The 27338-nt window shown below is 33.7% G+C and overlaps 1 protein-coding gene across 8 annotated transcripts in view; it reads right to left on the bottom strand.

Annotated features, from left to right (window-relative positions):
- PIGN (phosphatidylinositol glycan anchor biosynthesis class N) overlaps nt 1-27338 on the bottom strand; it is a 246948-nt gene that overhangs the window by 198173 nt on the left and 21437 nt on the right. For 4 of the 8 annotated variants that reach the window (XM_056824245.1, XM_056824244.1, XM_056824241.1 and 1 more), the window contains exons 3-7: nt 25036-25241; nt 10129-10361; nt 8933-9054; nt 8123-8221; nt 2123-2229 (exon numbers count right to left, since the gene is read on the bottom strand). In XM_056824245.1, the coding sequence (XP_056680223.1) occupies nt 2123-2229; nt 8123-8221; nt 8933-9054; nt 10129-10361; nt 25036-25149 (675 nt within the window). In that variant the 5' untranslated portion in view covers nt 25150-25241. Of the gene's footprint in view, nt 1-2122; nt 2230-8122; nt 8463-8932; nt 9057-10128; nt 10362-25035; nt 25242-27338 lie in introns of those variants that run through there. The other 4 variants (XM_056824243.1, XM_016431438.2, XM_016431437.2 and 1 more) reach the window with 2 other exon arrangements.

Below are 27338 nucleotides of genomic sequence, written 5' to 3'. Positions count from 1 at the left end.
ATTGTAGAAAAGATTGCTTTTCAGGTATAACTTGTACTAGGGGGACTCTGAGGTGACTTCTACCTGACTCTTACTCTATGGTTCTTGTTCATATCATGAAGAGTAAGGTGGTTGGAATACAACTGAGTTGTTGAAAATTTTTGAGTAGTTTTGTGATGGTTTTAGATCTCTGCACCTGAAATTCAAGACAAGTTAAGTTAAGAAGCATTTTTATAAAACACTTACTTGTGTTAAGCACTGCAAGATTCCTTTAGAAATTAAGTATAATATTAATGAAAAGAGGAGATAAACTAGAAGCATATAAGTTTTTATCACAATTCAGACAGGAGGAAATGAAGACATGAAGTGCGATAGGCATAGGAAAGAAAGGATGGATGCAAATATATGGAATTGACAAGAAAATATAAACTAAATGTGAATAAGTCAATTACCACTAAGGAAAAATCAAGTTTAAGTAAACACCTCACAATCATCATGAGTTGGCAACTGATTGTATATAAACAGTGAATGGGATGGGGGAGAGGAGTATGAAAAATGATTACAAAGTTTGAGCATAGATGACTTGGAAGAGTAAATACTTGATGTGAACCATATGAACCATAACTTGTCACTGATCTTCCTGGGGAATGGGGATATTGAACTGTTTTGAAAAAGATGAGAGGTACTGATAGAATGGATAAGGAAAGCACCAAATCTACATTTATAACACACACATGGCAAGAGCTTCTTCCTTTTCTATTCTTCCTACGCACTATGACAAATATTGGCACTACTTAGTAATTTAAAACTGTAAATTTCATTGTGTAAAAATCATAGGATCTAACCATAACTATTTATTTTGGCTTATCCAATCTTTTGTATATAAAATGGTAGGCAGAAATTTTAAGATTTTACAGTTTGATATGGGACTCATGAATAACTTGTAATTGTAACAACATTTTCAAAATATATTTTGATCTTCCCAAAATTCATATAAAGCTGAGAGGTTGTACATTATTATGCATGTTTTACAGAGAACTGAACATAAGGAATTTAAAGTAGACTGAATGAAGAGACAGCTAGGTATCACCTCAGGTTTCCTAAGTTCTAGTCCAACTTAATAACCTCTATATTACACTGTTCAGTGAGGCACAATTTTAAGGCAACATTCTCTACGGTTTCTAACAGATATTTCTTAACTTTGAAGATTCTGAAATGGCATATGTTTTATTCATATATGTGTGTGCATGTATGTGTTTTATATATATATATATATATGTACATATATGTTTTATAGATACATAGATAAATAAGTAAATATATATACAAAGTAATTTTAAAAGCTGAATTACTAATAAAGAGGGGGGTGAGAGAGAAAGAGGGGAAGATTAAGATGTAGGAAATAATACTTGATCCATGTTTTTAAAGTAAATTAGGGATTCAAAAATGCAGAGGTAAGGAAGAAACATATTTCAGATATATGGCATTTACTATTTTGCAAAGAGAATGTTATGTTTAAGAACTAAATAGATAACTGACGAATTTGACAAGGATGGAGCCTTGATGAAGAGAAAAATATAAATTGAAACTAGAAAAGTAAATGGAGATAGATTGTAGAAGACTTTGAAGTCTAGGCTTGGGATTCTGTATTTTATCTTAAAGACAAGAAGAAAACATTAAATTTTTTTTAAATAAGAGCATGGCACAAAGAATATAAATTTTGGACTTTACTTATTAGCTGTCTGACCCTGAGCAAGTCACTTAACCTTGTTTGCATTAATTCCTCAGCTATAAAATGAGCTGGAAAAGGAAATAGTTAACCATGCTAGTATCTTTGCCAAGAAAATCCCAAGTGAGATCACAAAGAGTTGGACATGACTGAAAATGACTCAATAACAAAAAATGGAAGACTGATTCAAGAGAAGCAATTGGATAGAAAGAAATCAATTTGCATTTTTCCAGAATTAAGTATTTTAAAGTAATATTTCTAATATGTGAAGTTCAAATGCATTCTAATATCCATTTAAGGTAAACTGAAGTTAAATAAACATGGCATTCATGCTTCGATACAGACCAGACAGTCTGAAAATGTTCCCTACTGGGTAACTCTATGTAAAAGTGAATAACGGAAAATTATATTCACCTTAACTTGGTCAAAAACCCAGGTGTCAAGCCTTGCTGCATCTCGGGCACCAAAGTCCTCTTTTTCTGCTGTATAACAGTGGATATAAACATGGTTTCCACTTGCACCTGAAGGAAACATTTTTGCAATTTTTAAAAATTCCCAAAACATAACAAAATACAATTTATGCATCCTGTTACTATTCATGAAGCTTCATTGATATAAAATTAGCATCAATCTGAAGATAATCTCTGGTCCTTAGAATTTTTACATCTAAAATGTACTGTGTGCATTTTGTATTTGGTTCTTAACACAGCTAAAGGCAAAAGTTAAGTTTAAATAGTCTGGTTTTATTAGATATGGATTCTGTGACATTTTATAATTCTATATTTAATTTTACTATTAACAAAGGAGAAAAGAGAGTCAAACTAAGGGTATGCAGAGGTTTTGGTCAATCAGAATAAAATGTATGTGTTCAACAAAATAAATAAAAAAATAGTACAAGACAGAAAATGTAAATTTGGGGACTTTTAAATTAATGTGGTCAGCAGTGTGATAAAGAATGAATGCTTTGCAACAAAGTGGTACATAAGTCAGAGTGAGTGACTGACAGGAATATGTGACTAAGAGTCACATGGGAGCCTAAGGCTGAAGATCTGGGATAAGATTCAATGCCCCAAAGGACAGACTTCTCTCCTGAAGGACCTGAGTTGGAGGCTTGGAAAAAACAGGTTTCTGGTTTCTCCTGAGACCAGCTAAAGAGAAAGAAATCTTTTGAATCTGGCTGCTGGCAGCTTCAGCAAAGAAGACTTAAGACAGACTTCATCTCTGGACCTGTCTGGACACTAATCAACTGAAGATCCTGGCCCATTTGACTGGACTCCTTGTGTGAGAATTCGTTATTGGGGAAAATTACTACTTAGTTTGATAAGATAGTTTTAGATAGTTTATAGACATTAGATTGTAAGATAACTTATAGACTTTCTCCTTACCCCTGTTCCTTCCTCTCCCTTCCCAACCAATAAATCTGAATTTTTTTTTATGTTCCCTTTTGTTCTTTCCTCACAAAATCCCTATCATAACAGCAGAGATCCATTTGTATTTGAGTTTGACACTGCTAGTATAGAATCACCCTAGACTATAAATTAATAGTTCTAGTTTCACCTTCACCAGTAACTAAGTTATGTTCAGACAATCTACTCATCATTTGTAAAAAAGAAAGGGTTAGATAACATTAAAGAGTTAGATTAGTTCATCTCTGGCTAATCATCTGACTCTAGGTCATCTGATTTCTATAAGTACAAGTAAGTAATAAAGAAAACACTGGATGGTTCCAAAAACAATTAAGGGATGAAAATATAAATTTGTATTTAATTATTGTGCTAGTTTTAATCAGTCTAATAATTTTCCTTACTGTAAATATTAAAAGAAAAGTTCTATAGTTATACTTTTTTTTAAACACTTACCTCCCATCTTGGAGTCAATACTGTGTATTGGTTCTAAGGCAGAAGAGTGGTAAGGGCTAGGCAATGGGGGTCAAGTGACTTGCCCAGGGTCACACAGCTGGGAAGTGTCTGAAGCCAGATTTGAACCTAGGATCTCCCATCTCTAGGCCTGGTTCACAATCCACTGACTACCCAGCTGCCCCCAGTTACCTTTTTTTAAAAGACATATTCTAAAAGAATAAGCAACCCAAATATAAAAGGTTACATCATTTAAAAAAACTAGGATTATGGAAAGAAATAGTTTTGAATTTTATGGTTCAAGGGAGAATTCTTTAAAGATTGATTAAAAGAGAGGACTGCTAGATAAAAAATTAAGTTTTTATTAAACATATAATTAAAACACTTTTGCAAAAATGAAATCATGAAGCTAGGAACAAACAAAAAACTGTACATTTTAGGGGGGAAAAACTTGGTGTTAAACATACCCTATATAACCAAAATATATAAGGAATTAATACAGATCTTATGACTTTTAAAAAAACATTTCCAAACATTTAAAAAGGAAAAGAGATGTGAATAAATAAGCTTATAAAAATGCTCCAAATCACTAGTAATAAAATAAATGGAAATAAAAACTACTTGGAAGTTTCACTGCATACCTACCAAACAGGCAAAAGTGATAAAGGACACAAACATCATCTTTTGGAGAGGTTGAGAGAGAAACAAGTATACTAATATTCTCTTAGAAGTTATAGATTAGTATAATTTTCCTGGAAAAATATAGAACTGTGTAAGAATAGTCACTAAACTGTTTTTAACCTTGACTAAGTAATGTCACCACTGATCATGTAAAACCCAAAAAGTTAGTGAGAAAGAAATGCCCCAAATATAATAAAATATTTATACCAGCATTTATCAGGTCAACATAAATACAAAAAAAAGATACAAAATGAGTTCCTATCCAGCAGAAAACTACCGAGTGAATTAAAACATAATTATTAATATAAGATATTATTATAAAATAATATATATTAATTTAAAATAAATGTGAACTTCAGAAAAATATGATATCTTTTTATGAGATACAGAATATTTGAGAAAATATATACAATGATTAAAATAATGAGTTAATAAAATAATGAGTTAAAACATTACAAGGCGGCTATACACATTTTCATTGCAATGAAAAAATTTTGTACCAGAAAACAAAGGACAAAACACATCCTCTCCTCTTTACAAAAAAATGGGGATATACGATGAAGTGTATGTTGTCAAATTTGGGGTTTTTTTGTTAGTGATTCACTTAACTGTTTTTTTTATGGTTTTTCTTTAAGGCTTAGTAAGGAGGAAAAGAATATATTTAGAGATGTCTTGTGTGAAAAAAAGGCATTTGTTTTTGAAAAAGGCTGGAGGAAGACATTAACTGGGTAGTAAAATGACAGGTTTTCATTAGTTTTGAAAAAGAAGATCCATCTATAGCTGTTGTGGTAAATAGGTTGTTAATGATTACCACAAGTTTAACCAATATGCTGTCAGTCTCCATATATTAAAATTAGGAAAAGACTTTTGAAGAAATTTCCCACATATAACTATTATTTGGTCTCCATAAATCTGAATTATAAAAAAGCTTTTTGGGGGAAAAAATTCAAATTCATAATGCTGGCTCTTGGTGAACTATAATATAGCATGTACATAAGAGAAGATTCTTTCTCTGAATAAATAATTGCATACTAACATATGATGAGATAAAAACAAGTGCATCTGGAGAGTTCTGAATTGGTAATGTAAGGAGAAAGGTAATAAAATTCTGTAGCCATTGGTTTGAATTCTTAATGCTTCAGGCCTTTAAAGTAGGTTGGCTCCATTATTTCTGCAAACTGGTTTCTAAAGGGGAAAATGTTCCTGTCACATTATGGCCACACAATTTTGCTGATTTGTTGGTTACACTAGTTGCATAATGCAGTTCAAAAGCCTGTAGGGCTTCTTGGTGAACAAGCCAATGTTCCACAGTTAATACTTAAAAAGTACTGCCTATATGAACTGCCACAAACTTTCTGCTTTCAGGGAAATGAATGTCCAAATTTTTCAGTGCCACTAAAATGCTAATTATGATAAAATAAAATATAAAATTCTGAATTATGATAAAACTGCTTTTAGCAAGTACTTTTAAAAGTCTTTTCTTCTAGCAGAAAAGTTTTATAATTTTCTAACTCTAAAGAAATTTCATTATCTTCCCCTCAATGGAACAAAAGGGAATTAAAAAGGAGAAAATCAAATTTCCTACTCGTTATTATCAGTATCTATTAATTTTAGAATAATTTATTACAATATAGATACTAAACTATATCTTTATATATTTGAAAAGGATTCTTGTGTAAATACCTAAACAGGCAATGGGTGAGAAATAGGGGAAATAAGATCAGCCCACATAGTTATTATACTGTGTGTTTCTCTTAATATTGGTGATTCAGAATACCTTTTCATATGCTTGATAAAAGTTTGCCTTTCTTCTATGAGAACTTACTCCTCATATCTTTTGATTACTTTTCTACTGGGGAACAGCGTGTGATATTTCTAAAACTTCATTATGCCACTTAGGCATTAGACTTTTATTAAAGAAATGTGCTGCAAATATGTTTTCCTAATAAACTACTTCCCTTGTAATTCTAACTGTACTGTTTTGTTTAGGCAAAATCTTTTTAATTTAATGCATCAAAACTGTCTGTTTTATTTTTCTCAAACAACTCTAGTCTTCCTTTGATCAAAAACTCTCTCCCTATCCATAATTATAGTTATATTCTTCCCTTTTCTTCTAATTTGCTTTTGATATCCTTTAATAATTAGGTCATGTAACCAGAGGGGGTTTATAGTGATATATGTTGTAAGACTGATAAATTATATATCAGAAATCAAGATCTGATTATATTAGCAAATAGCATAAAATGCATGCTCTACTATTTTCATATGCCATATGATCTATGCATTATCTTCATGCATGTACCTTGCAGAGTCTTTTAAAAGTCCATGTGTTATTTGAAACGTTAAGAATTTAAGTTATGGGTACTAGGGAAACAATCTTTAATTTATTTTGCATGTAAAAATGTTTATTAAAGTTCACTATATTTACACATGTAAATAAGAGTTAAAAAAATTGTTAAGAATTTAGTTGATAATATGTGAGAGATGACCCACTAGTGAAAAGAAAAAGACTCTGGGTACTTAAATAAATAAACAATAAATTAAAATCTAAACCCAAGGATCCAAATGGAACAGTGAGGAGGGGCAGAAAGGAATAATGTTATTAAATTATTATAATTTGCAAAAGTTGGTGATGAGGTGGCATTTTTTGGAAATTAGGTAGGGGAAAGGAAAGAAACTTTGTAATTTAGTGTAGGAGTAAGGAAGGAAGAACTATAAGGAGAATCTAGGGGTGTGATGGAGCTAGTCCATTCTAGCTCCTTTACAGCTGATTGTTAAATTTTCAGTGTTGTAGCAAGGGACTTGTGCAAGGATGACTGACAGTCTTCAAACCAAGATTCCACAGAACTGGCTGGGTCAGCATTCTAAGGTAGCTGGAAAACTGACAGTTGTCTCTCTCAAGCTGGGTGGCAGAGAGGCTATGTTTCCAAGTGTTTCCCTGAAGAAACCAACTGTGGAGCTGCCAAGGACTTGGATTATCTTTTCAAAGGTTGAGTGAGTGTTCCGCAACACAGTGGTGGACCCTGTGAATGGGTATGGACCTCCTCCCTTCCTGGACCATGTGAGGACCTTCCATCTTGATTCTGTAGTTTGACACAACCAAGGACTCTGGAGTTGTAAGAATCTGACCCTGTGGACATTACTAACCCCTTGTATCTTTTATTAGTTTATTTAATTAGGTTATGGTTTATTTAGAAAGTCTAAGAATTAATATCTGGGTGGGTTAACAGTAGTAAATAATCTCCTGTTCCCCTTTCATTCCCTTATCCCTTTAGATAATAAACCTGTTTTATAAAATTGGTAAGTGTGATCCCATCCATTAACCTTCCCTTCCCTAAAACCTCCTTATTACAGTGTGAAAGTCTATGAGTTCAAATCCAGGCTCAGACACTTATTAGATATGTAACCCTAAGAAAGTCACTTAATCTTGTTTACCTCAATTATTTCATCTATAAAATGAACTGGAGAAGGAAACCACTCCAACAGTTCTTCTAAGAAAATCCCAAATGGAGTCTCAAAGAGTCAAAAATGACTAAACAACAACATAATGCTATTACTTTTACCTCTTCAGAAGAAAAGTAAAAATACAAGAGAATTATAAGTATCAATGATTAGACCACTAGAATTAATTTGGAGAGCTATTAGTTATCTATGATACAGTAAAAAAACAGGTTTGTCTATGATACAGAAATCAGTTCAACTGAAGAAACAATTGTTAATCACCTACTATATGCAAAGCACTTGTTCTATGTACTCAGGAAACAAAGACAATGACAAAACAGCACTTGGTCCAAATTTAGATAAATAAATTAAAACAATTTTTATACTGCTTATTTGCCTATTAAATAAAAAATACATTTTAGTAAGTGGTCCTTACCTTTAGCAAACATAGGTAAAATATCAGGGCTTCCCCAACTCCACGTATATTTGCTTTCATTGAAAAGAGAATCAAATTCCACAGGATTCTCTTTCCACCCTACCAGAAATTACAAAAAATAAAAGTCAACAAACAAAATCCCAATTAGAAATTATAGCAAGGGGCCTTAGGGTAGGGAGTAAAAAGAAATAAAAGCTCTTATCTTTCATTACGCAGAATCACTTCTGAAGACCTGAAGGAGAGTGCTAGGACAATATAGCATTGGAAATCTACAAATAATTAATCTAATGTTTTTTAGCAGAGACCATTTAGAATTGTCAACAACAATGATGCTCATTTTCTAGAAAGAAAAAGTCAAAAATTAGTGCATTTATTTGCTTATGGGGATGGATCAAAAGATAAAATAATATTTTTTTACCGATAAATTGTTCAGAAATTAACTACATCTATATTTTGTTTTACGAAATGAGTATAAATGCTACAATATGAAATCATAACATAAAGGGCTAGAGAACCAACTTAGCCAAGTTTAGAGAAGTTTTCCTGAGAAACTGATCATTAAGTGGTCATTTCTTTTTGGTCTGAGTAACACATGAACCTATGCACCAAATCAGGATAGAGTTGCAATATGAATGTGTGGAGGAAATTCCACATTGATAAAATCACAAATCTTTAGAAATATTCATGCACAAAATCCAAAATTAATATTTAACTTTAGGGATTCCCATCATATACATATTAATTCCCTACATTCCCCAAAATGTCCTTTGCAAAAGTTTAATTTTGAAAAAATTTTCTGAAAAGATGTACCTTTGGCAACTGCACTGACATCTTCATAAAATCCAGCTATCAGTGCCACATGTCCTGGCCTGGATTCAGTGGGAACACGGGTATGAGAAATGCCCCAGCTACCTTTATGCATTATTATATTCCTAAAATGCATCAAAAATATTATATATATATGTATATGTATATACACACATGTATATAAACACAAATAAAGATCTATGAGCTGAACTATGGAGAATAGAAGGAAAGAAAATGAGGAAAAATTTCTTTACTGTAAGAATAGTTAACTGTTATTTTGTAAAGATACATTATAAAGAAAATTTTATGAGGAATCTTGAAAGAGATTATTACACTTGGATAGTTTGAGAAAAGCTTAAAACTGCTTCTTTTGAAGGTTGAAAAGAAGATAAACCAAAATAATAAAATGACATTTCCTGAAAGACTGAATTTAACTTTTATCTTGAGGGAAAATATAAAGAGAATTCCAGAAAGACCTTATTCCATTTCTTAAGTGACTTTAATGGTGAAATTTTTTCCAGAGGCGAAGAGGAGTCATCTGCTATTATAGTGAGGGTTTGAGGTACATCAGGATATGATTTTTCTAATGGACAAAATATTATGATTATGTCTTTATTACTAATTTCAGTTGTTAATAAATTATACATTTAATGGTTATTTAATCATAGAGGATTATAGGATTTAATATAGAAAGATACTAGAAAATATATCTCCAATTTACTATAAATTTTAGTTACAGTAGAAATTTGAGACAACTAATAAATAAGAAACAGGTTGAAATTACATGAACTAAAAAAAGAAAATACTCAAACATAACCCTGTGTTGCTAAAAAGCTTAGTCTTACAAGATTAACCATGGGAACAAGTAAAGAGGTAGGCTGAGGGGTAACCTGAAAGTGAGGTTGGTGAATCCCTTAAATCTTGCTATGCCTGAAAAACTAGGAAAATGTGGCAGTTTGAGCCATGCAATCAAAATTCACCTGGAAGAACTTGCTGAAATCATAGGCACAGTAGTCAGGAGAAATTAGCACCCTCTGAAAATCAGATCAATCTATAATGGCATATCAAAATCACGTGTCCATTAGCTGTCCTTAATACTTCTTTACTTATGCCCACATGAAAATGACTGCAGGATGTTTAAATGTTTGTTTATCTGCGCTAACTTAATGAGAAGGATGCATTTTAGTTAAGCCTCTTACCTGATGAATGGGGCTCTAGAAGTTCCATTTTCATCTAATTCATAAAGGGAGTCTGCTCGAAGGCCATCAGCAACAAAGAGCACTAATCGCCTTGCTGGAGATGGCAGACGAGTAAACTGAGGAGTCATACCATGCACCAGAGGAGAAGTAAAGTAAATGTCAAATATGGAGACAAAGAACACAAAATGAACAAGCAAGCCCAAAATAAAAAATAGCAGGAGATTCATGGTTATCTGTTAGGGGAAGAAAAAAGAAAATGTATATCAGTCTTTAAAACGATCACATGAATATCATATTTAAGTTTAATCCAACATTTACTACCTGATTATTAATGGGCAAGATAATATGTAACATGTTAGAGACACAAAGACAAAAATGAAAGCGTCCTTTGAGTTAAGGACTTTATGCATCTTCTAGGGCTATAAAATGATCTTAAAAGGATTTTTCCAAATTACCAAATGTCCATGAGATTTATATAAATGGTACTGTAATGAGGAAAGGAAAGAAATGGTTTGCAAACAGGTAGCAGAGATGAGAGTTTGCAAAGAGCATTTTGACAAAAATGTTTTGGTGTCTGTGTACTACATATCTTACTGTGACTCCAGTTCAGAAAGCCTCTCCTGCAGTTTCTATTACCAGAAAGAAAGCTGAAGAATTGGCAACTGAGCTGGAAATTTTTGAGAGATAAAGAAAAGAGAATGAATTAAGAAAATTTGACAGAAATGGTAAAGAGAGAAAGATGAGGAAAAAATTTCTTGAGAGAACTATTTAAATGTTATATTGTAAATCAACATTATAAAGTGAGTGAATCTAGAGAAACTGTTAGAGTGATGGCATGAGAGGACCTGAAAAACAGAAAAAGAAGGTACAGAAAACGTTTTTTCTGATGAAATTGTTTTAACCATTATATTGCACAGAATATAAAAAGATTCTTGAGAAGACATTTCAACCAGTATTATAATAAGCAAACTGAATGACAGGACTTCATGCCCAAGTCATTTGCAGCAATAACTTGAAACAACTTTGTGATCTTTCTCAGATAAAGTACAGTGAATAATTATGTATGTGTTATTGCTGATTACATTGTTAATAAATTATTAAACAATAACTTTAATATTTACTTAATCTTAAATGATATCAATAACACTTATGGGAAAGAAACTTAATTGATTTTAATAAGGGAAAGATATTACATTTTAATAATTAATGAGGATATATTTGAACATATCCTGGACTAATTTGGTAGTTGGGATGATGAGAATGAATGTGTCACAAAGAATGAGGAGTAATCTACAAGTGAGTGTGGTTAGCCCTACATAATCATGTTTTCACTATAATTTTACTTTCATTTAAAATTGAAACAAATTTTATTTTATCAGATATTGTACTCAATGTGTCCAAAATTAGACTCAATCTCTTTCACCTAAAACCCTTTTCCCTTCCAAATTTCTTAATACTATTGTCAAGAGTACCCAAAGACCTCCCAGTCACCCAGGCTCAAAACCTAGGTCTCATCACTCTCTCATCTTTCACTTCCAATCTGTTGCCAACGTCTGTCTGGTTTACTTTCTAAACATTTATCCATACCTCTCCTTCTCTTGTCTTACACTGAAACCACTCTGTTGAAAGTGCTCCTCAGCCCACACTTGGACTATTTTGCAATAGCCTGCTGGTGGGTTTGTCTACCTTAAGTCCTCTCTTCCCTCCAGTTTTTGAAGTGATTTTCTTAAAGCATAAATCTAACCATATCACCCCCACCCCACTCAATTAACTGTGTTGGCTCCCTATCTCCTTCATGGTCAAATACATAATCCTTTGGCATTTAAAGTCTTTATTACCTAGTGCTCTCCTTTACCTTTACAGATTTCTTACAATTTCCTTATTCCCCTCCATCATTTACCCTACACTCTTGTGACATAACCTCCTTCCTGTTCCTCACACAAGACACTCAATCTTCCTGTTCTGAGTATTTTCCCTGGTTTTCCTATATGTCTGGAATACTCTGTAAATTTTAGATTTACTTCACCCTGCTTAGTTTAACAAAACAGGAATATCTACACCCCTACTTAAGGATTAAGTGTTGAGAAGGATGGCCTATGACAGACATGTGCTAGCAAGTGACAAATAAGAAACAACTGGACCCCCTGGACTGTCCTAAGTCAAGCTTAAGCTATCATTGGTACATTGGTGAGGTGCAGGAAGTGATGTAAAAAACGGTCTATATATTTCGGGTCACTTCCTCTCTCTGGCCTCCTTTCGTGGATAGGGGGCTCTGGCAGCAGCATGCTGAGCATCTTGGCATCTTGGTGTGGCTGCAGCTATTGTCCGGTTTTGGTGGTGAGCATCCTTGATACAATACTGGAAGAAGCTTAGTAGCCTAGTTCAGGTGAGGCATCTTCACTGAACTCTCTTGGAGTATAGGCTGATTCCTTTTTTTCCTTTACCTTTCCTAAAAGCACTATCCTCTTAGGAGGCCTCTAATCTTCTGAGGAGACCTCGTGGCAGAGGTCTTTGAACTCCCCCTGGCACAGGTTAGGCCGGAGAAATCCTATACCCTTTTCCATCTCTCTTCTTCTTAATTCCTTCCCTCTATATTAATTAAACCACCATAAAATTTCCAACTGACTTGAGTATTTTATTTGGGATTTTCCCTGGCGACCAATTAAATTTATATTCAGTCACAAACCTAAATTTACCATTACAACTCTACTTACTCATCTTTGTATTCAGCTTTTCTGACTTCCTTCAAGTCTCAGTTAAAAATTTCACCTTCTATGGGAAGTCTTACCTAATACCTCTTCATTCAAATGCTTTCTCTGTATTGATCATTTCCAATTTATCTGGCATGTAGTTTGTTTGTAAGTGGTTGTTTGCATGCTATCTTCCCCATTAATCTGTGAGCTCCTAGAAAGTAGAAATTGTCTTTGATATTTTCTTTTTGTATCCCCAACTTCCTGACTTATTTTCTTTGTCTTTTTCTAAAGTTGTACTGCTTCATTTTAAATTAAATTTTTGTGAAACCTTTGATGTTAATCTTTTAAAATGATGTTTTAATATTTATTATTACTGGTACTAACATTACCAAATAATTTAAGCCTTATTTTCAAAATATATTTTATAATTAATCATGGTTATGGTGCATTTGACAATATTACCAAGCAGCTTACTTAGTAAGAATGGAGTAATGGATTATGTATACAGGTTAAGTATATATATATATATATATATATATATATATATACTACTTAGCCAACTAATTGGTGAAATATAGTGTTGAACCTAAAATCAGGAATAACCAAATTCAAATTTTCTTTGATATACTTTCTAATTGTGTGACCTTAAATGAGTCACTTAATCTTTCTCAGCCTCAGTGTCCTCTTTGGTAAAATGGGAAAAATAATAGCACCAAACTTATTGGGTTATTATTAGGACAAAATTGGATAATACATGTAAAGAGCTTGTAAAATCTTAAAGTATTATGTAACTCTAGCATTTGTAATTATTATATAAATTCAAATATACCTATAAACCAAAAACAATAACACGTGATATCTCATCTCTAAAGAAACTTGAAGATGACTATTTTTGTTTTCCTCTTTTTCACTTAAAAAAATACAGCTCTAGAGGGCAATTATTTCAGTTGATCACAATTTCCATTCTAAAATTTAAGAGTTTTGTTTTGATATCTATAGTTTTGCTTTTCAATGCCCTGTAATTTTAGCAAAGCAATGAAACTATTTACATAAATCTGGATCTGCTGGAATCCCCCCAACAAAAAGGACATCATACTTATATTTTCATTATATCACTTCTTCTGAGTTTAGTGTTTGAACTAGGTTTGAAGATGTTTGGTTTTTTTTTTTTTTTTTGGTTACCAGAGCTCTAACTCTAACTTGCTTTGTTACCCTTTCAAACTTTCTGACTTTACCCAATTATCCTTAAGGGAATCAGTAACTCCAAAACTATTCATGGTTTAAAAACAACACAAATAGGCACTGATTATTTTGCCTATACTGTGCTTGGAAGCAATGGAAATTGTCGAATTAATGACTGTTGGGTCCTTTAAATAGCCCAATAAGGAGATAATATCTAAATTATAATTTAGAACAATCTGATAGTTGTTATCAGCTAAACCCATATGTTGCTTAACACAGAGATGGCAGATGCCAATGTATGCTCACCCATAATTATTTAGTTTTTTGTTATGATACTTTTTTTCTTCACTGAATCCGGTTGCTCTGCGTAATATTGAAGTCAGTTTGAGAAATGCTTTATATAATTTTAAGAGGATTTGAAGCTAAAATTATGCTACGTGGTCATATGGTGGGAAAAAACTAATACTTCTTTTAAAATACACAAAAGGACCTAGATACACATAAAAGTATCTATAAGTGAATAGAAACAATAAACTAGACCTAGTAAACTTAAATTGTTTATGGAGGCCATGAACATTAGCAGAGTATCAAGTTTCAAGCAAAGAATTAAGAAAGCCACAAAATAAATCTGGCTTGAAGCAAGCAAAACTTTCAAGGAAAAATAAAAGGAAAATACAATTAACATTATTCATAGCACTGCTAGCACACTTCTTGCTATGTAAATTCAATTACAGATAAGAACTGAAGAAATTATGAAAAAGTTTGTGGATAAGGGTTTTTATTATTGTTATCATTTTTTTAATCTCTGCAAGTCAATTCTTGGGAGCTCTGGTGGGTTTAAATCACATTTATCAAATATATATATTAAATTAGAAAGGAAATTTATAGTGAAGTTCAATCATTTAGCTGCATCACATGAAGAAATTAATCTTCTATGTCCACAAAAGAAAAATGTCAATATGGAAACATTTGTTCTTAAAATTCTAAAATTTCAAGTCAAATAAGCATAATCCTGAATTCATTCACCCATTTGATAAATATCTACAAGCACCTACCTTATTAGGAAAAATGAGAAATACAAAGATATGATCCCTAGCCTCAAGGACTTTACCATCTAGTTGGAGAAACAAAATTCACATGCATGGAAAATTAATACAAAGCAGTACTACAGCAGTCAAGCAATACATGGCTGCAAAGATTGGTACAAAGGTACCCCAAGGAATAATAATAACAACAGGAAAGTCTCCCCTGAGGTCTCTACTATAAAGAATTCCCAGGAAAAGAGGGACTACACATAGATGAGAAAATGTGGATGGTTTTTCCAGCTCCATCACTGCAGGGTGTAACCAAGCCAATGAAACCATACCAAATGTGCCAAAGTCCCAGAGAACACAAGATTTAGTGCCATGTGTAATGTTATTAATGAAGATGCTTTGCAACTATAAAATTGTCAACTACTTCTGGTGTTATCCCCCAAATAAAGAGGGATTTTAAAAATAATATAACTTGACTTGTTTCATTAGTGTAGAAAATCAACAGGCATTTATTAATGGGATAATATTACATGTCAGAGCACTGCTAAGCCCTGAGAATTCAAAGAAAGGCAAAAACAGTCCCTTTCCTCAACGAGCTCATAGTCTGAAGGGAAGGAGAACAGAAGGGAATATAAACGTATAAAGTATCTACTCTATGCCAAGCACTGTGTTGAAAACTTTACAAATAGTATTTTATTTAATGAGGAGGAAACAAGTTACAAACAACTATGTACAAACAAATTACATGCAGATTAAATTGAAGCTAACAAGAGGGACTAAATTCGTGCTAATATTTAGAAGGTCTGGGAAAGGTTGCTTTTAGAAGAGGAATTTGAGCTGAGATTTGAAAGAAGTGATGGCAGGAGGCAGAAATGAGGATTTCAGGCTTGGGGGACAATAAATAAAAATACACAGTCTAGAGTTGCAATATCTTGTGGGCAGAACAGCTAGATCACTGTCACTGGATGGCAGAGTACATAGTAGGAAGTGGCATATTAAAAAAATGTAGGAAAGTAGGAAAGGGCCAAATTATGAAGAGCTCTGAACATCTAATTGATAGTTTTATATTTGATCCTCAATATCAGACTGGTATTTTAGGAAGACTGATTTGATAGATGAGTGAAGGATGGATTATGGTGGAGAGAAATCAAGACCAACTAAAAAGTCATTGCAATAGTCCAACTAAGTCATTGCAATAGTCCAACTCTGAGACAGAGGGCCTACCCCAGGGAGGTTGGTAGCATCAGAAGAGAGAAATAAAAATGAGTAAGGTAGAAGGCAAAACTGACCACAACAAAATAAAATAGACAAATACAGCATTTCTTGTCTGAAACAGTTAAAAATATAGGATAATACAATCATAAACATATTTGTGGGATGCTGGACAAAACATTTAAATTCTTTAGGCCTCAGTTTCTTAATCTGAAAAAGAGAGTCAATTATAACTGACTTCACAGTACTCTTCTAGCTCTTAATCTAGTCCCCTACAATTTAATTATTTCTGAGCTGGAGACTGAGTACCAAAAAGCAATGGATGGAGAAATATCCTACCAAAAAAGAGAAACGATTTGCCATAATGATATTATTAATAGAAGCCATAAATATCATTAAACTTTATAATGTTTTTGGCAAAGGAAGCAGTACAAGTACTGTCTGTATATGTGAAAACTGACTCTGAAATTTAATAACAACCAAAATGAGAGAGAGAGAGGGAAAGAGAGGGAGAGAGAGAGGGAGAGAGAAACTAAGAGAGAATAGAAGACTTACTAGAATCAAGAGACAATTAGAACCAAACAAATTACATAAGATATGGGGGAAAAAACTATTTTATACTACTCCCCCTTACTTGAGAAACTGACCAAAATTTTCAATCCAATTGCTAAAGCATTCATGCAAAAGTAGGTGGTGCCTTTCTTTTTTAAGCCCGAGTATCATCTAAAATGGAAGACCTACATTTTCCCAAAGGCAGATCTTTCAAAGCTGTTGCTAGAAAATTATTGAAGCTGTATCCTAATGTACACATTTTTCATTTGACTCATAAGATAGCCTAAAGGAAAAAAAAAATTGGGTCATTAGGCCCAAGTTAAATCTCTGTATGGAAAAGAAGTCTGTGGAAAATTGACAAAGGTATTAATATGGAGTGACTAGATCAAATGAGATATATTACCCAGAAAATACACTTCATTTCTTCTTTACCACATTATAAGTCACATATAGGTTCCCTTCTAAACATGTAAGATTTGAAATTTCAATCTCCCTTTTTTAAACTTAAAGGTAAACCCCATTTAAAAAGACTCAGTTATTATTTTATCAAAGTGACCTCAATGTAAATGAATAAAACCTATGAGGAAGTCACATAGCAAAAACAGAACTACAGAGAAGTCCTTGAATTAATAGAAACTGGACATTAGTTATCCACTATAAGTGATTTTAATATACTATCCTTTGAAAGAGAAAATTGTGTTACTTACTAATCATTTAAGAACAGAGAATATCTTTTAAGTTGTTTTTTCCAGTAGGATAATGAATTTGTATTAACCCACTCAAACTGCTGTAAATCAGCATTTACCATTTTCTATTTTATGATGTAGATGAAATATGATATTCATAAAAGGTCTTCTCACACCAGGGAGCTTCACCACTGCTAAACCTAATTGATAGATGTGGGTTTTGCTTTCAGAGAAGAATAACTTTTTAGTAAATCGATGTGCCTAAAGCAAGACTTACACCTATAACCTAATATTCCTGAATAAAGTCTTTCTAAAATGAATAGCAAAACTAAATGCCAAGTTATATCCCTAAAGCCATTACATTTAACCCAATTTCATTAACACTTTAATCTCAAAATGCTCCATATGGTGATGTTTTTTTCATTTAAGAACCAAAAAGAGAACTTTAAAAAACTCTTCAAAAAATGAATCATGTGGTATTTTATTGTTAAAGTAAAAACAAGAAGGAATATTTAATGAATGACAAGCTATACAGGGGGGCAACGGTATAGAGAAGAGGAGTGAAATAACTTATTTAACATTTATTTATGTTACTAATATCATATGCCTAAGGAAATTATATTAACAAATAAATACTAAAATATCTTAATGGTCCTTGTTAATAACACATATGACAGTAAGTGAGATAAGAGTTACTGTGCAAAATTAAAATGACCTCCTAGTAAGTCATTTCCAGTAAGCATCAGAAAGCTTAGTAACTAAAGATTTTTCATAGAATAAAGTAAAATGGATTATTTGTCATTCTACTGTATGACAGGTACATTTTTCAGCAATATACAACCATATATAATTTAATTTAACCTGACAAAAAGGAGTTTTTGTGCCTTGTTTCATCATAAAATTGCTATTAGATTACTTATGCCAAAGACAGCCTACATTTGGATGTTTCACTACCAATAATTAAAGCTCTTTCATTGCTGACAGAATGCACTTCTGATTTGCCATTATTAGCTTGCATTCCTTTAGCTCCCAACGTCTATTATGATCTAATGAATAAAAAATGGATTTTTTTTAAATGCAGGATTTATCCACCTCAGTAGGCTGCCATTGTCACTTCAATCATGCTAAAATATCTGAAGTTTTGGAGAGTACCAAACCATATAAAATCAAGTTAGGCTGTAGAAAATATTAGATCATATTTTTATTTGTAATGAAACACTTATCCATGCAGTTTACCTGGAAGATAATTATTCATTGTTTCGGCTAACTAGAAAGTTATCTATATTGTATCATTTTCTCAAATAATAATAATAACGACTTTACAGTATAAAGCATTAAGTTGACCAACACCTTAAATTAATTCTTGGCTAGCATGTACTGGACACAGGCACATGCTGGTTCAAGACTAATGAAGTTACAAAATCTGATGCTTCACTTTGCTTAAAAGAAGCTATGAAAACTGGTGTGTTCAATCCCCTACTCTTGTTTAGTAGTATGAATTTTAGATTTTCTATGCCCTGATTAGTTTTTAAAATCCTAACAAACAGGAATGTAAACACCCCTACTTAAGGATTAAGTGTTGAGGAGGATGGCCTATGACAGACTGCTGGCAAGTGACAAATAAAAAACAACTGACAGACCCCCTGGGCTGTCCTAAGTCAAGTTTAAGCTACCAATGGTACATGTGAGACACAGGAAATGATGTTTAAAAAAAGTCTATATATTCACATCACTTCCACTTGCCACTCTCTCTTTGGTGGTAGAGGCATTGAGCTCTGGGTCTCTCTCTCAGAAATGTTGGGTTCAGCAGCAGTGTGGCTGGTGGCAGCGTGCTGGGCATCTTGGTGTGCCTGCAGCTCTTGTCCGGGTTTGGCAGTGAGCATTTTTGGTGCGGTGACCAGGAGAGCCTCAATAGCGTGGGTCAGGTCAGACGTCTTTCCTGAGCTCTCTTGGAGTTTAGGCTGATTCCTTTTTTTCCTTTACCTTTCCTAAAAGCACTATCCTCTTAGGAGGCCCCTCATTTCGAAGTAGACCTCATGGCTGGAAGCTGAGCTAATTTTAATCTTGCAGGAGGCCTTCTGGCTGAGGCCTCTGAACTTCCCTTGGTTTAGGCTGGAGAAATCTTATACCCCTTTCTCTCTCTCTTCTTAATTCCTTCCCTCTATATTAATTAAACCACCATAAAATTCCCAAACTGACTTGAGTATTTTTTTGAGGATTTGAATTAATCCCTGGTGACCATTAGTATAATATATTAGTCAAAACCCCCTAAAGTTACCCCTTACAGTAGATATGGACATATGCTAGAAATGATGGCTATTTATCTGAGTTGGACTGAGGAGAGGGAAAGAGGATAATAAGAAAGAATTATGGCTTCCAAAAAAGAAGGATTAAAGACTTAGAATCCACTGATTAGAGGTACTTGTGTGGCCCAAACTTTTGCCCTGGAACAGGATATATAATGAAGGTAAACAACTAAAGGAGACCCTGGAGCGGTCACTCTGTGAAAGCAGAGAATGTTTATTTTTTTTTTATTTGTATCCCAAGCACCTAGCAGAGTACCTAGTATAAAGTAAGTGCTAAATAAATGCTTGCTGAATGATGAACGTTTGAGAAGATGTAGGGAGAGGATATGGTATATAACTGAAATGTAGTTTAATGAACATAATACCCAAAGTTCATATACCAATGGATACTTATAGTACACTTGCACAGCAAATCCACTATCCTTAACTTTTAACCAGAGCTATATAAAGCACTCAGACAAATCTATTTTCCCCCTAAGTAATTAGGAAGGCCTAGACAGAAACAGGATCAGGAGCAACATTTAACATGGAAACACATTGTTCTGACCTTTTTGACAAGCTAATTCATGGAAATAGCACATTTTCAAACACAGGATGCTGTATAATAGTGATGGTGAACCTATGGCATGGATGCCAAAGATGGCACAGAGTGCTGTATTAATTTAGAATCTTGAACCCTAGAGACTACATTTCCCATAATCCTCTTTTCCCTTTCCTGTTTATGCATCTCCTTATATGGACTGAGTTTTTGGATTTCTGTTTCCGCCCACAGGGTCTCTCTGGATGGTATCAGTGTGGAAGAGGGAGCGCTTCTTTTGTCTTTTGTTTTTTTTTAATGTATCTTGTTTTGTTTTGTTTTTTTAATTTCTCTCTGCTCTAAGTGGACTTTAATAAATAGTATAAAATAATACTTGGAGTATTGAATATTAATTTTAATCTTTACAGTGCTCTCTATGGGCATGAGGCTGCCCTCCTACCCCACCCCCACCCCAAGAGTTCACTACTTGAAAAGCAGAGGGACTCAGGTGTACCTGCTCTCCTCCCCTCTGCACCATGCCCGATGACACTTTTTCACATCCCCTTCCCCTCTTTCCCAGTGGTGCAATGGGAGCACACAAGGGGTAAGGTGGGCAGCTCACGGTTGTCAGAGCTGGAGGGGAGCAGGGCACTCAGGCCATACCCCTCTCTCTCTCTACACTCACTGAGGACATTCCTCACTTGCTGTCCAGCAGCCCAATGTGAATGCTTTCTCCCTTTCCTGTGTAGGATAAAGGGGGGAACAGGGAACACCTGGTACTCAGTGGGGGGGGGGGGAGGCATGGCATGTGGTAGGGGGAGGCATAGCACTTGATCTGAGGGTGGGGTACGGGTAGGGCCAAGCATTCCATATCTAAAAGATTTGCCAAAAATCTTGAAAAAGATTAAATTTGAAATATTATTTACCACAAATTTTCCTTCTATCTCTGTTTAATTCAACAAATATTTAAGTGGCATCTTCTAAGTGCTAAATCAAGAAAGAAAAAAGATGAAAATGACAGTTACCCAATTTAGAAAGAATACACTCTAGTAGGAATGAATGAACACATTATAAATATATGTTAGAAAATGATTATTCATTGGAAATGGCTTTATTCTCCCTAACCTCTCTATAATCTGACACTCTCATCCATCTCCTCCTTTTGGAATGTTTCTTTCTCCAGTGTTTTCACAATACTTAACACCTCCTATACCCCTTTCCCTTTCTCTCTATCTATTCCTCCTACATATATGAATGATGCTTCTCAAATCTCCTTTATTGGAACACCATCCAGGTCCCAACCCTAAGTGTGGACATCCCTAATGGCTATGGTCTGGGCTCTCTCTTTTCTCTAATTCTAATCTGTTTCAGTGATGCCATCAATTAAATTTAAAAATCATTTCTATACAAATGACTCCCAGAACTATATACTCATCCATAGTCCTTTATAACCAATGACTGTATCCCTGTTTTCATTCAAAAAGCTTACCTCAACAGTTATCAGAAGATTCATAAAATAAATGTAATTAGTACAGCAAAGGCTTTATTTAGAGAATAGCCTTCAATGTCAATAAGAGAGTCTTTATCCATTAAGGAGAAAAATACTATATATGTGGTGAGTACTAGAGATAATTTAGTTATCACTGAAACTTTTGTAGAAATCAGAAAAAAAACAATAGAAACCAAGGTTTCTGGCATCCACATATAAAAATGGAAAACTAACAGGTATATGGGAGAGGTACAATGTTAATAAAGAAAAAGGAATTGGTTTTTGCAGGGTAGAAGGAGAAAAGCTGTATAGTCTCCAGCTTTCACAGAGAAGCTTAGGTCCTCAATCACCATATGTTTATTGAACATTCAAATGTGATACACCACAGACATCTAAATTTGACATGGCCTAAACAATAGAAATTATTCTTGTCCTCTTCCTCACCTCCTTATCTGTTGAGGGAACCATTCTCCTTCTAGTCACCTAGGTTAGCAACCTCAGAGTCAAACTTGTCTCTTCATTCTCTTAGCTCCCATATCTAGTTGCCAAGTATTCCATTATATCAATACATCATACTTTTATTTAGCAACCCACTACTATTTGGCATCTGCATTATTTCTCATTTTTAATATTTTAAAAAATCACTGCTAAGTTCAAATCCAAGTTCTACTACTTACTGCCTGCCATGACCTTTGAACAAAGTTGCAACCACTATAGGCTCTAATTTCCTTATCAATAAAATGAAAGGCTTAAGATTAAAGCACCTATGACAATATGAGTATGACTTCCATCTTTTTTTTTCTTTCTGTCAGAACTTCACACAATCTCTTTGACCTTTAATGCCATATGGATTTTTTAAATTTCAAAAAAAAGAAACATATATCATGTGACCATGGCTTCTCAATCTTGGGTTCAAACTCAAATTAGAGTCATTAATGGCCTTGAGGACTCCTTTAGAAAAGTTTACCAGCTTCAATAATAAGGCTCTTGTTGATGGTCTACAGTCTCTTCTCTCCAGTTGTCTCCTCTCCCCTCAAGGGAATGTAAGAAGCCATGCAAAAGCTCAAGATGAGTAGGTGGTATAAAAGCTAAGAAGCTAAAAGAATCCTCAGGTAGCTCCTGTTGTTGCCTTCAATGAATGGATATTGTTGGAGCTATCACTTTCTTTCATAATAGCAGTAAAATTAATAAGGCATTGAGTGAGAACAAACTATTTTGGGTTTTTTTTTAGTCCTTATTAAATCCAAACTGAAATAAATCACCCTACCATGTTTTATGAGAAATGTAATTCTAATACTTACCTCAGAAAGAGAACTATAGATCCATATCATTAATGAATTCTGAATCAAACTTTAATTTATCCAAAAAAATCATTCATTATGACCAAGTTGGATTTATACCAAGGATACAAGAAAGGTTCAACATTTTTTAAATTAACATAGTCTTATTTTAAAAAATGAAAACCATACAAAACCACATGATTATCTCAATCAATACAGAAAAAGCCTTTGTAAAAGGAACACTTATTGGGGGCAGTTGAGTAGCTCAATGGATTGAGAGCCAGGTCCAGAGATGGGAGGTCCTGGGTTAAAATCTGGCCTCAGATACTTCCTAGCTGTGTGACCCTAGGCAAGTCACTTGACTTCCATTGTCTAGTCCTTATCACTCTTCTGCCTTAGAACCAATACACAGTACTGACTCTAAGATGGAAGGTAAAGGTTTAAAAAAAAAAGTAAAACTTACTTATGCTAAATGTTGTTAACAACAACAAAACACTCTACAAGTTTCTGTAGGACTTATCAAAAAAAAGTATTACCATGAAATCAGAAGCAAGCATCATAGGCAATATAGATATACTAAAAGCTTTCCTAATTAATACAGGAGCACCAGAAGAATTCCCATTCTCTTCACTATTATTTGATCTGGTACTGGAAATGCTAGCCAACAGTAATAAGAAAAGATAAAGGAATTAAAGGTACAAAGTTAAAGAGGCAATAAAATTGTCTCTAAATAGTTGATGACATGATGATTTACTTAGAAGGTCCAAGAGAATCTGCAAATACGATATTCTGTATAGTAAAAGGCCACAAAAATATTCCTCAAAAATCAGCATTTCTAGGAGGCAGCTGGGTGGCTCAGTAGATTGAGAGTCAGGCCTGGAGACGGGAAGTCTTAGGTTTAAATCTGGCCTCAGACACTTCCCAGCTGTGTGACCCTGGGCAAATCACTTGACCCCCATTGCCTAACCCTTACCACTCTTCTGCCTTGGAGCCAATATACAGTATTGACTCCAAGACAGAAGGTAAGGGTTTAAAAAAAAAAATCAGCATTTCTATATAATTAACAAAATCAAGACAGGGTTAATAGAAAAGAAATTCCTTTTAAAGTAACTATAAAATATATAATATTTGGGGATCAATAAACCAATATTCATAAAATACTTGTATAGATTAAACCAGAGTGCTCCTTAAAAACAAAAAAGACAACTTAAATAGTTAGAGGAATATTCAGTGTTCATGACTAGGAAATACAATAAATTCCTCATTGATTGGGAAACAGCCAGATGAACTGTTGGTATATAATATTAATGTGCTATAAGAAATGGCAAATGTAATTAATACAGAAGCACTGAAATAAATAAGTGAATGGACACAAAATGAAGTAAGCACTCAAGAAAACAACATATACAATGACTACAAAAATAGAAACATAAAGAAATAAAAAACAATCAAGAGTGAATTACAAAATTACAAAGAACAAGTATGGCTGCAAAGAAGGAATGTGATAAAATACTCTCATCTCAATATCTTTTCACTATTTTCAAATTATTTTTCCAAATTCATTTTCCTGATTTCCTTTTTTTCGCTTAAAAATACCATTCTATGGTATAGCTCTCGAGAAGAGTGTAAGAGGAAGAATTTTGTGGGAAATTTTGGTGATGATGTAAGAAATCCAAAAGATATCAATGTAAATTACTTTTTTAAAAAGCAAAAACATACAAAATTTCATAATAAAATAAAAATATTAAGAGGCTAAAGTAAAGCAAGCGTGTATTCCAAGCAGATCATCAACCTGTGAAATGACACAGAAGTAGGATTTGGAATATTGAATTTGAAGGAAAACTATGTAGTCAGTTAAGAAAAAATATTCTATTTTGGTAGTTTGGTGGGTATGTCATTGAATAAGTATATTAATTTAGGCAATAACACCATTTATATTATTTTATATAGTCCTACCCATGAGCAATTGGTGTTTTCCCACTTGTTTAGTTCTGTCTTTATTTCTATAAAGTTGTTTGTAGTTGTAGTTATATGGTTATTGTGTGGAAGACTCCAAAGTATTTTATACATTCTGCAGCCATTTTAAATAGAACTTCTCTCTCTTTCTGTAGAATTCTATTGGTAATACTGATGATTTCTGTAAATTTTTTCTAGGCCCATCCCTAAAAGAGAACATAGAAAGAGAAAAAGGTCCTTTATGCACAAAAACATCTGTGGCATCTCTTTTTATGGTGGCAAAAAACCTAGAAATGAAAGTGATAATAAATAATTGAGCAATGGCTATGAGGTAAAAGAATGTAATGGATTATTATTGTGCTCTATAAAATGAGGAAATAAATTATTTCAAAAAGCCATAAAAATCATGTGAACTTACACAAGATAAGCAAAACCAGAAGAATAATGTATACTATAATATCAATGTTATTAAAATAAACAATGTTGAAGACTTTTACAAACTGAAGAATGAAATGAACAGAACCAGAAGAACAATTTATAAAACAACAAGGGTTTAAAAGTTGTAAGAACTAAGATCTGAACAATGACCATTCAGGATTCCTGAGTATTGAGGATGAAACATGAAATCCGTTACACAGCAAATGGATTTAGAATGCAGAATGAGACATATGTATTACTAAATACAGCTATCAAGGGCATTTATTTGACTCCACATATCATAAGAAATGTTTTAATTGTCTTCTTTCCCCCCAATGGCTGAGAATGGGAATAGAAAAAAAAAATTTGCTATTTTTCTAAAAAATAGAGAAGTAGGGGATGCTACCAAAATGAAATATTGCATGTGCTTTCAGATATACAGTAAAGCCCCATATTAGTGGGGTATATGTTTCAGGACCTACCTTAAATGGCCAAAACCATGGATAGTTACAAACTCTATACTAACAGTTTTCACTTTAATGTTTAACACCTATATCTATGTTAACTTTTTCTCTTCCTGTCCTTATGGCTAGTGATTCCTCAACCTTCCATCCCACTCTCACAAATAACAAAAAAAAAATCATAAAAAAAGGACCTTCCAAGTGAAAGCGGAAGAACTGAACTTGGAAAGACTGTGACTGCAGGCAGATCCTCCTGGGCAGAGAGAAGAGGCCAAATGCCCTGCTCTTCTTGGCTCTCTTGTCTATTTTTCATCTGTACATGTGAGGTGCTGGTGTTTGAACTAGCCTCCACGTGTTCTTAAACTTCCTTCATCTGGGCATCCCCACTTCCTAGCTGCCTCCTTACCCTGGGATCCAAGGTTGCCAACAGTTAATTGAAATCACAGAGAAAGAAACCTTAGATTGAAGGGGTGGACTACTGTGGTATTTGCTCAGCAAAAGGCTTTTCTAGTGAGAGTAAACTATAGTAATATAAAGTAAAAAACACTGATAACACTTTTTAAAAAAAACTCTACATATGGGGGGGATGGGCTTTCTGATGCTTTCCCTTGTTCCACAGTGACTCTTAAACTACAGTTCCTCTCCCCTGATTAAAGATCATTACTTTGGTAGTCCTCTTCATTTTCAGGTTGGCATATCTGGTAGCAGTGAGATTCAAAAACCTTTACCCAGCTGGCCACTGTTTTCAATCTTGGACACTGGTACTGGTACAGGACTCCTTGGGTACAAGTTAGATTTGACGCAGCAGTCCAATTTAGATCCTATTAACAGGAATTTCTTTTGTTCTGAACTGCAACCAATGCTGGAAAAATCACCTGACGACATTGATGTCAGCCAGAGGAAGCTGGGTCTCAGTGAAGCCAAGAAGATGGAAAGACTGAGTAAGGAAAAGCAAGTTTGTTAACATCTGCTCCAAACTATTTATTTGGAGCAGATACTCTAGAGAGCACAATGGAGGGGTAGAGTATTGAATTTGAGTTGAAGAAGATATAGATCTCATCAGTAGAATATTGGCATCAACAACTGAATTTTTCAACCAGAACAACTTTTGAAGATCACATACTAAATTATAAAGTTGTAAAGAAATAGTTTGAATTTTAATAGCATGCTCAAACTCACATTTTAAGAATATAGAATGTAAAAAGACTAAAAGTAAACTTGCCCAACATAATTAGCAACTAGAAATAGAACTCTAAGCTTCTGTGAACTGTGAAGTAAAGGCAGCCAATGGAGTTAATGATCTACACAAATGAAGAGAGTTCTCTTGGAGTTGAAGACCAACTGGAATCCAGTGACCTGGGGAAAGAAGTTTCCAACCTTCTACAACCTGTTGCTTCCTTCTGAGATCAAAGTTATATGATAGAT

This window comes from Monodelphis domestica, chromosome 3 (assembly GCF_027887165.1).
Source record: "Monodelphis domestica isolate mMonDom1 chromosome 3, mMonDom1.pri, whole genome shotgun sequence".
NCBI classification, from domain to species: Eukaryota; Metazoa; Chordata; class Mammalia; order Didelphimorphia; family Didelphidae; genus Monodelphis; species Monodelphis domestica.
Note: the sequence above shows the minus strand (reverse complement) of the source record. Positions and strands in the feature narration are given on the sequence as shown.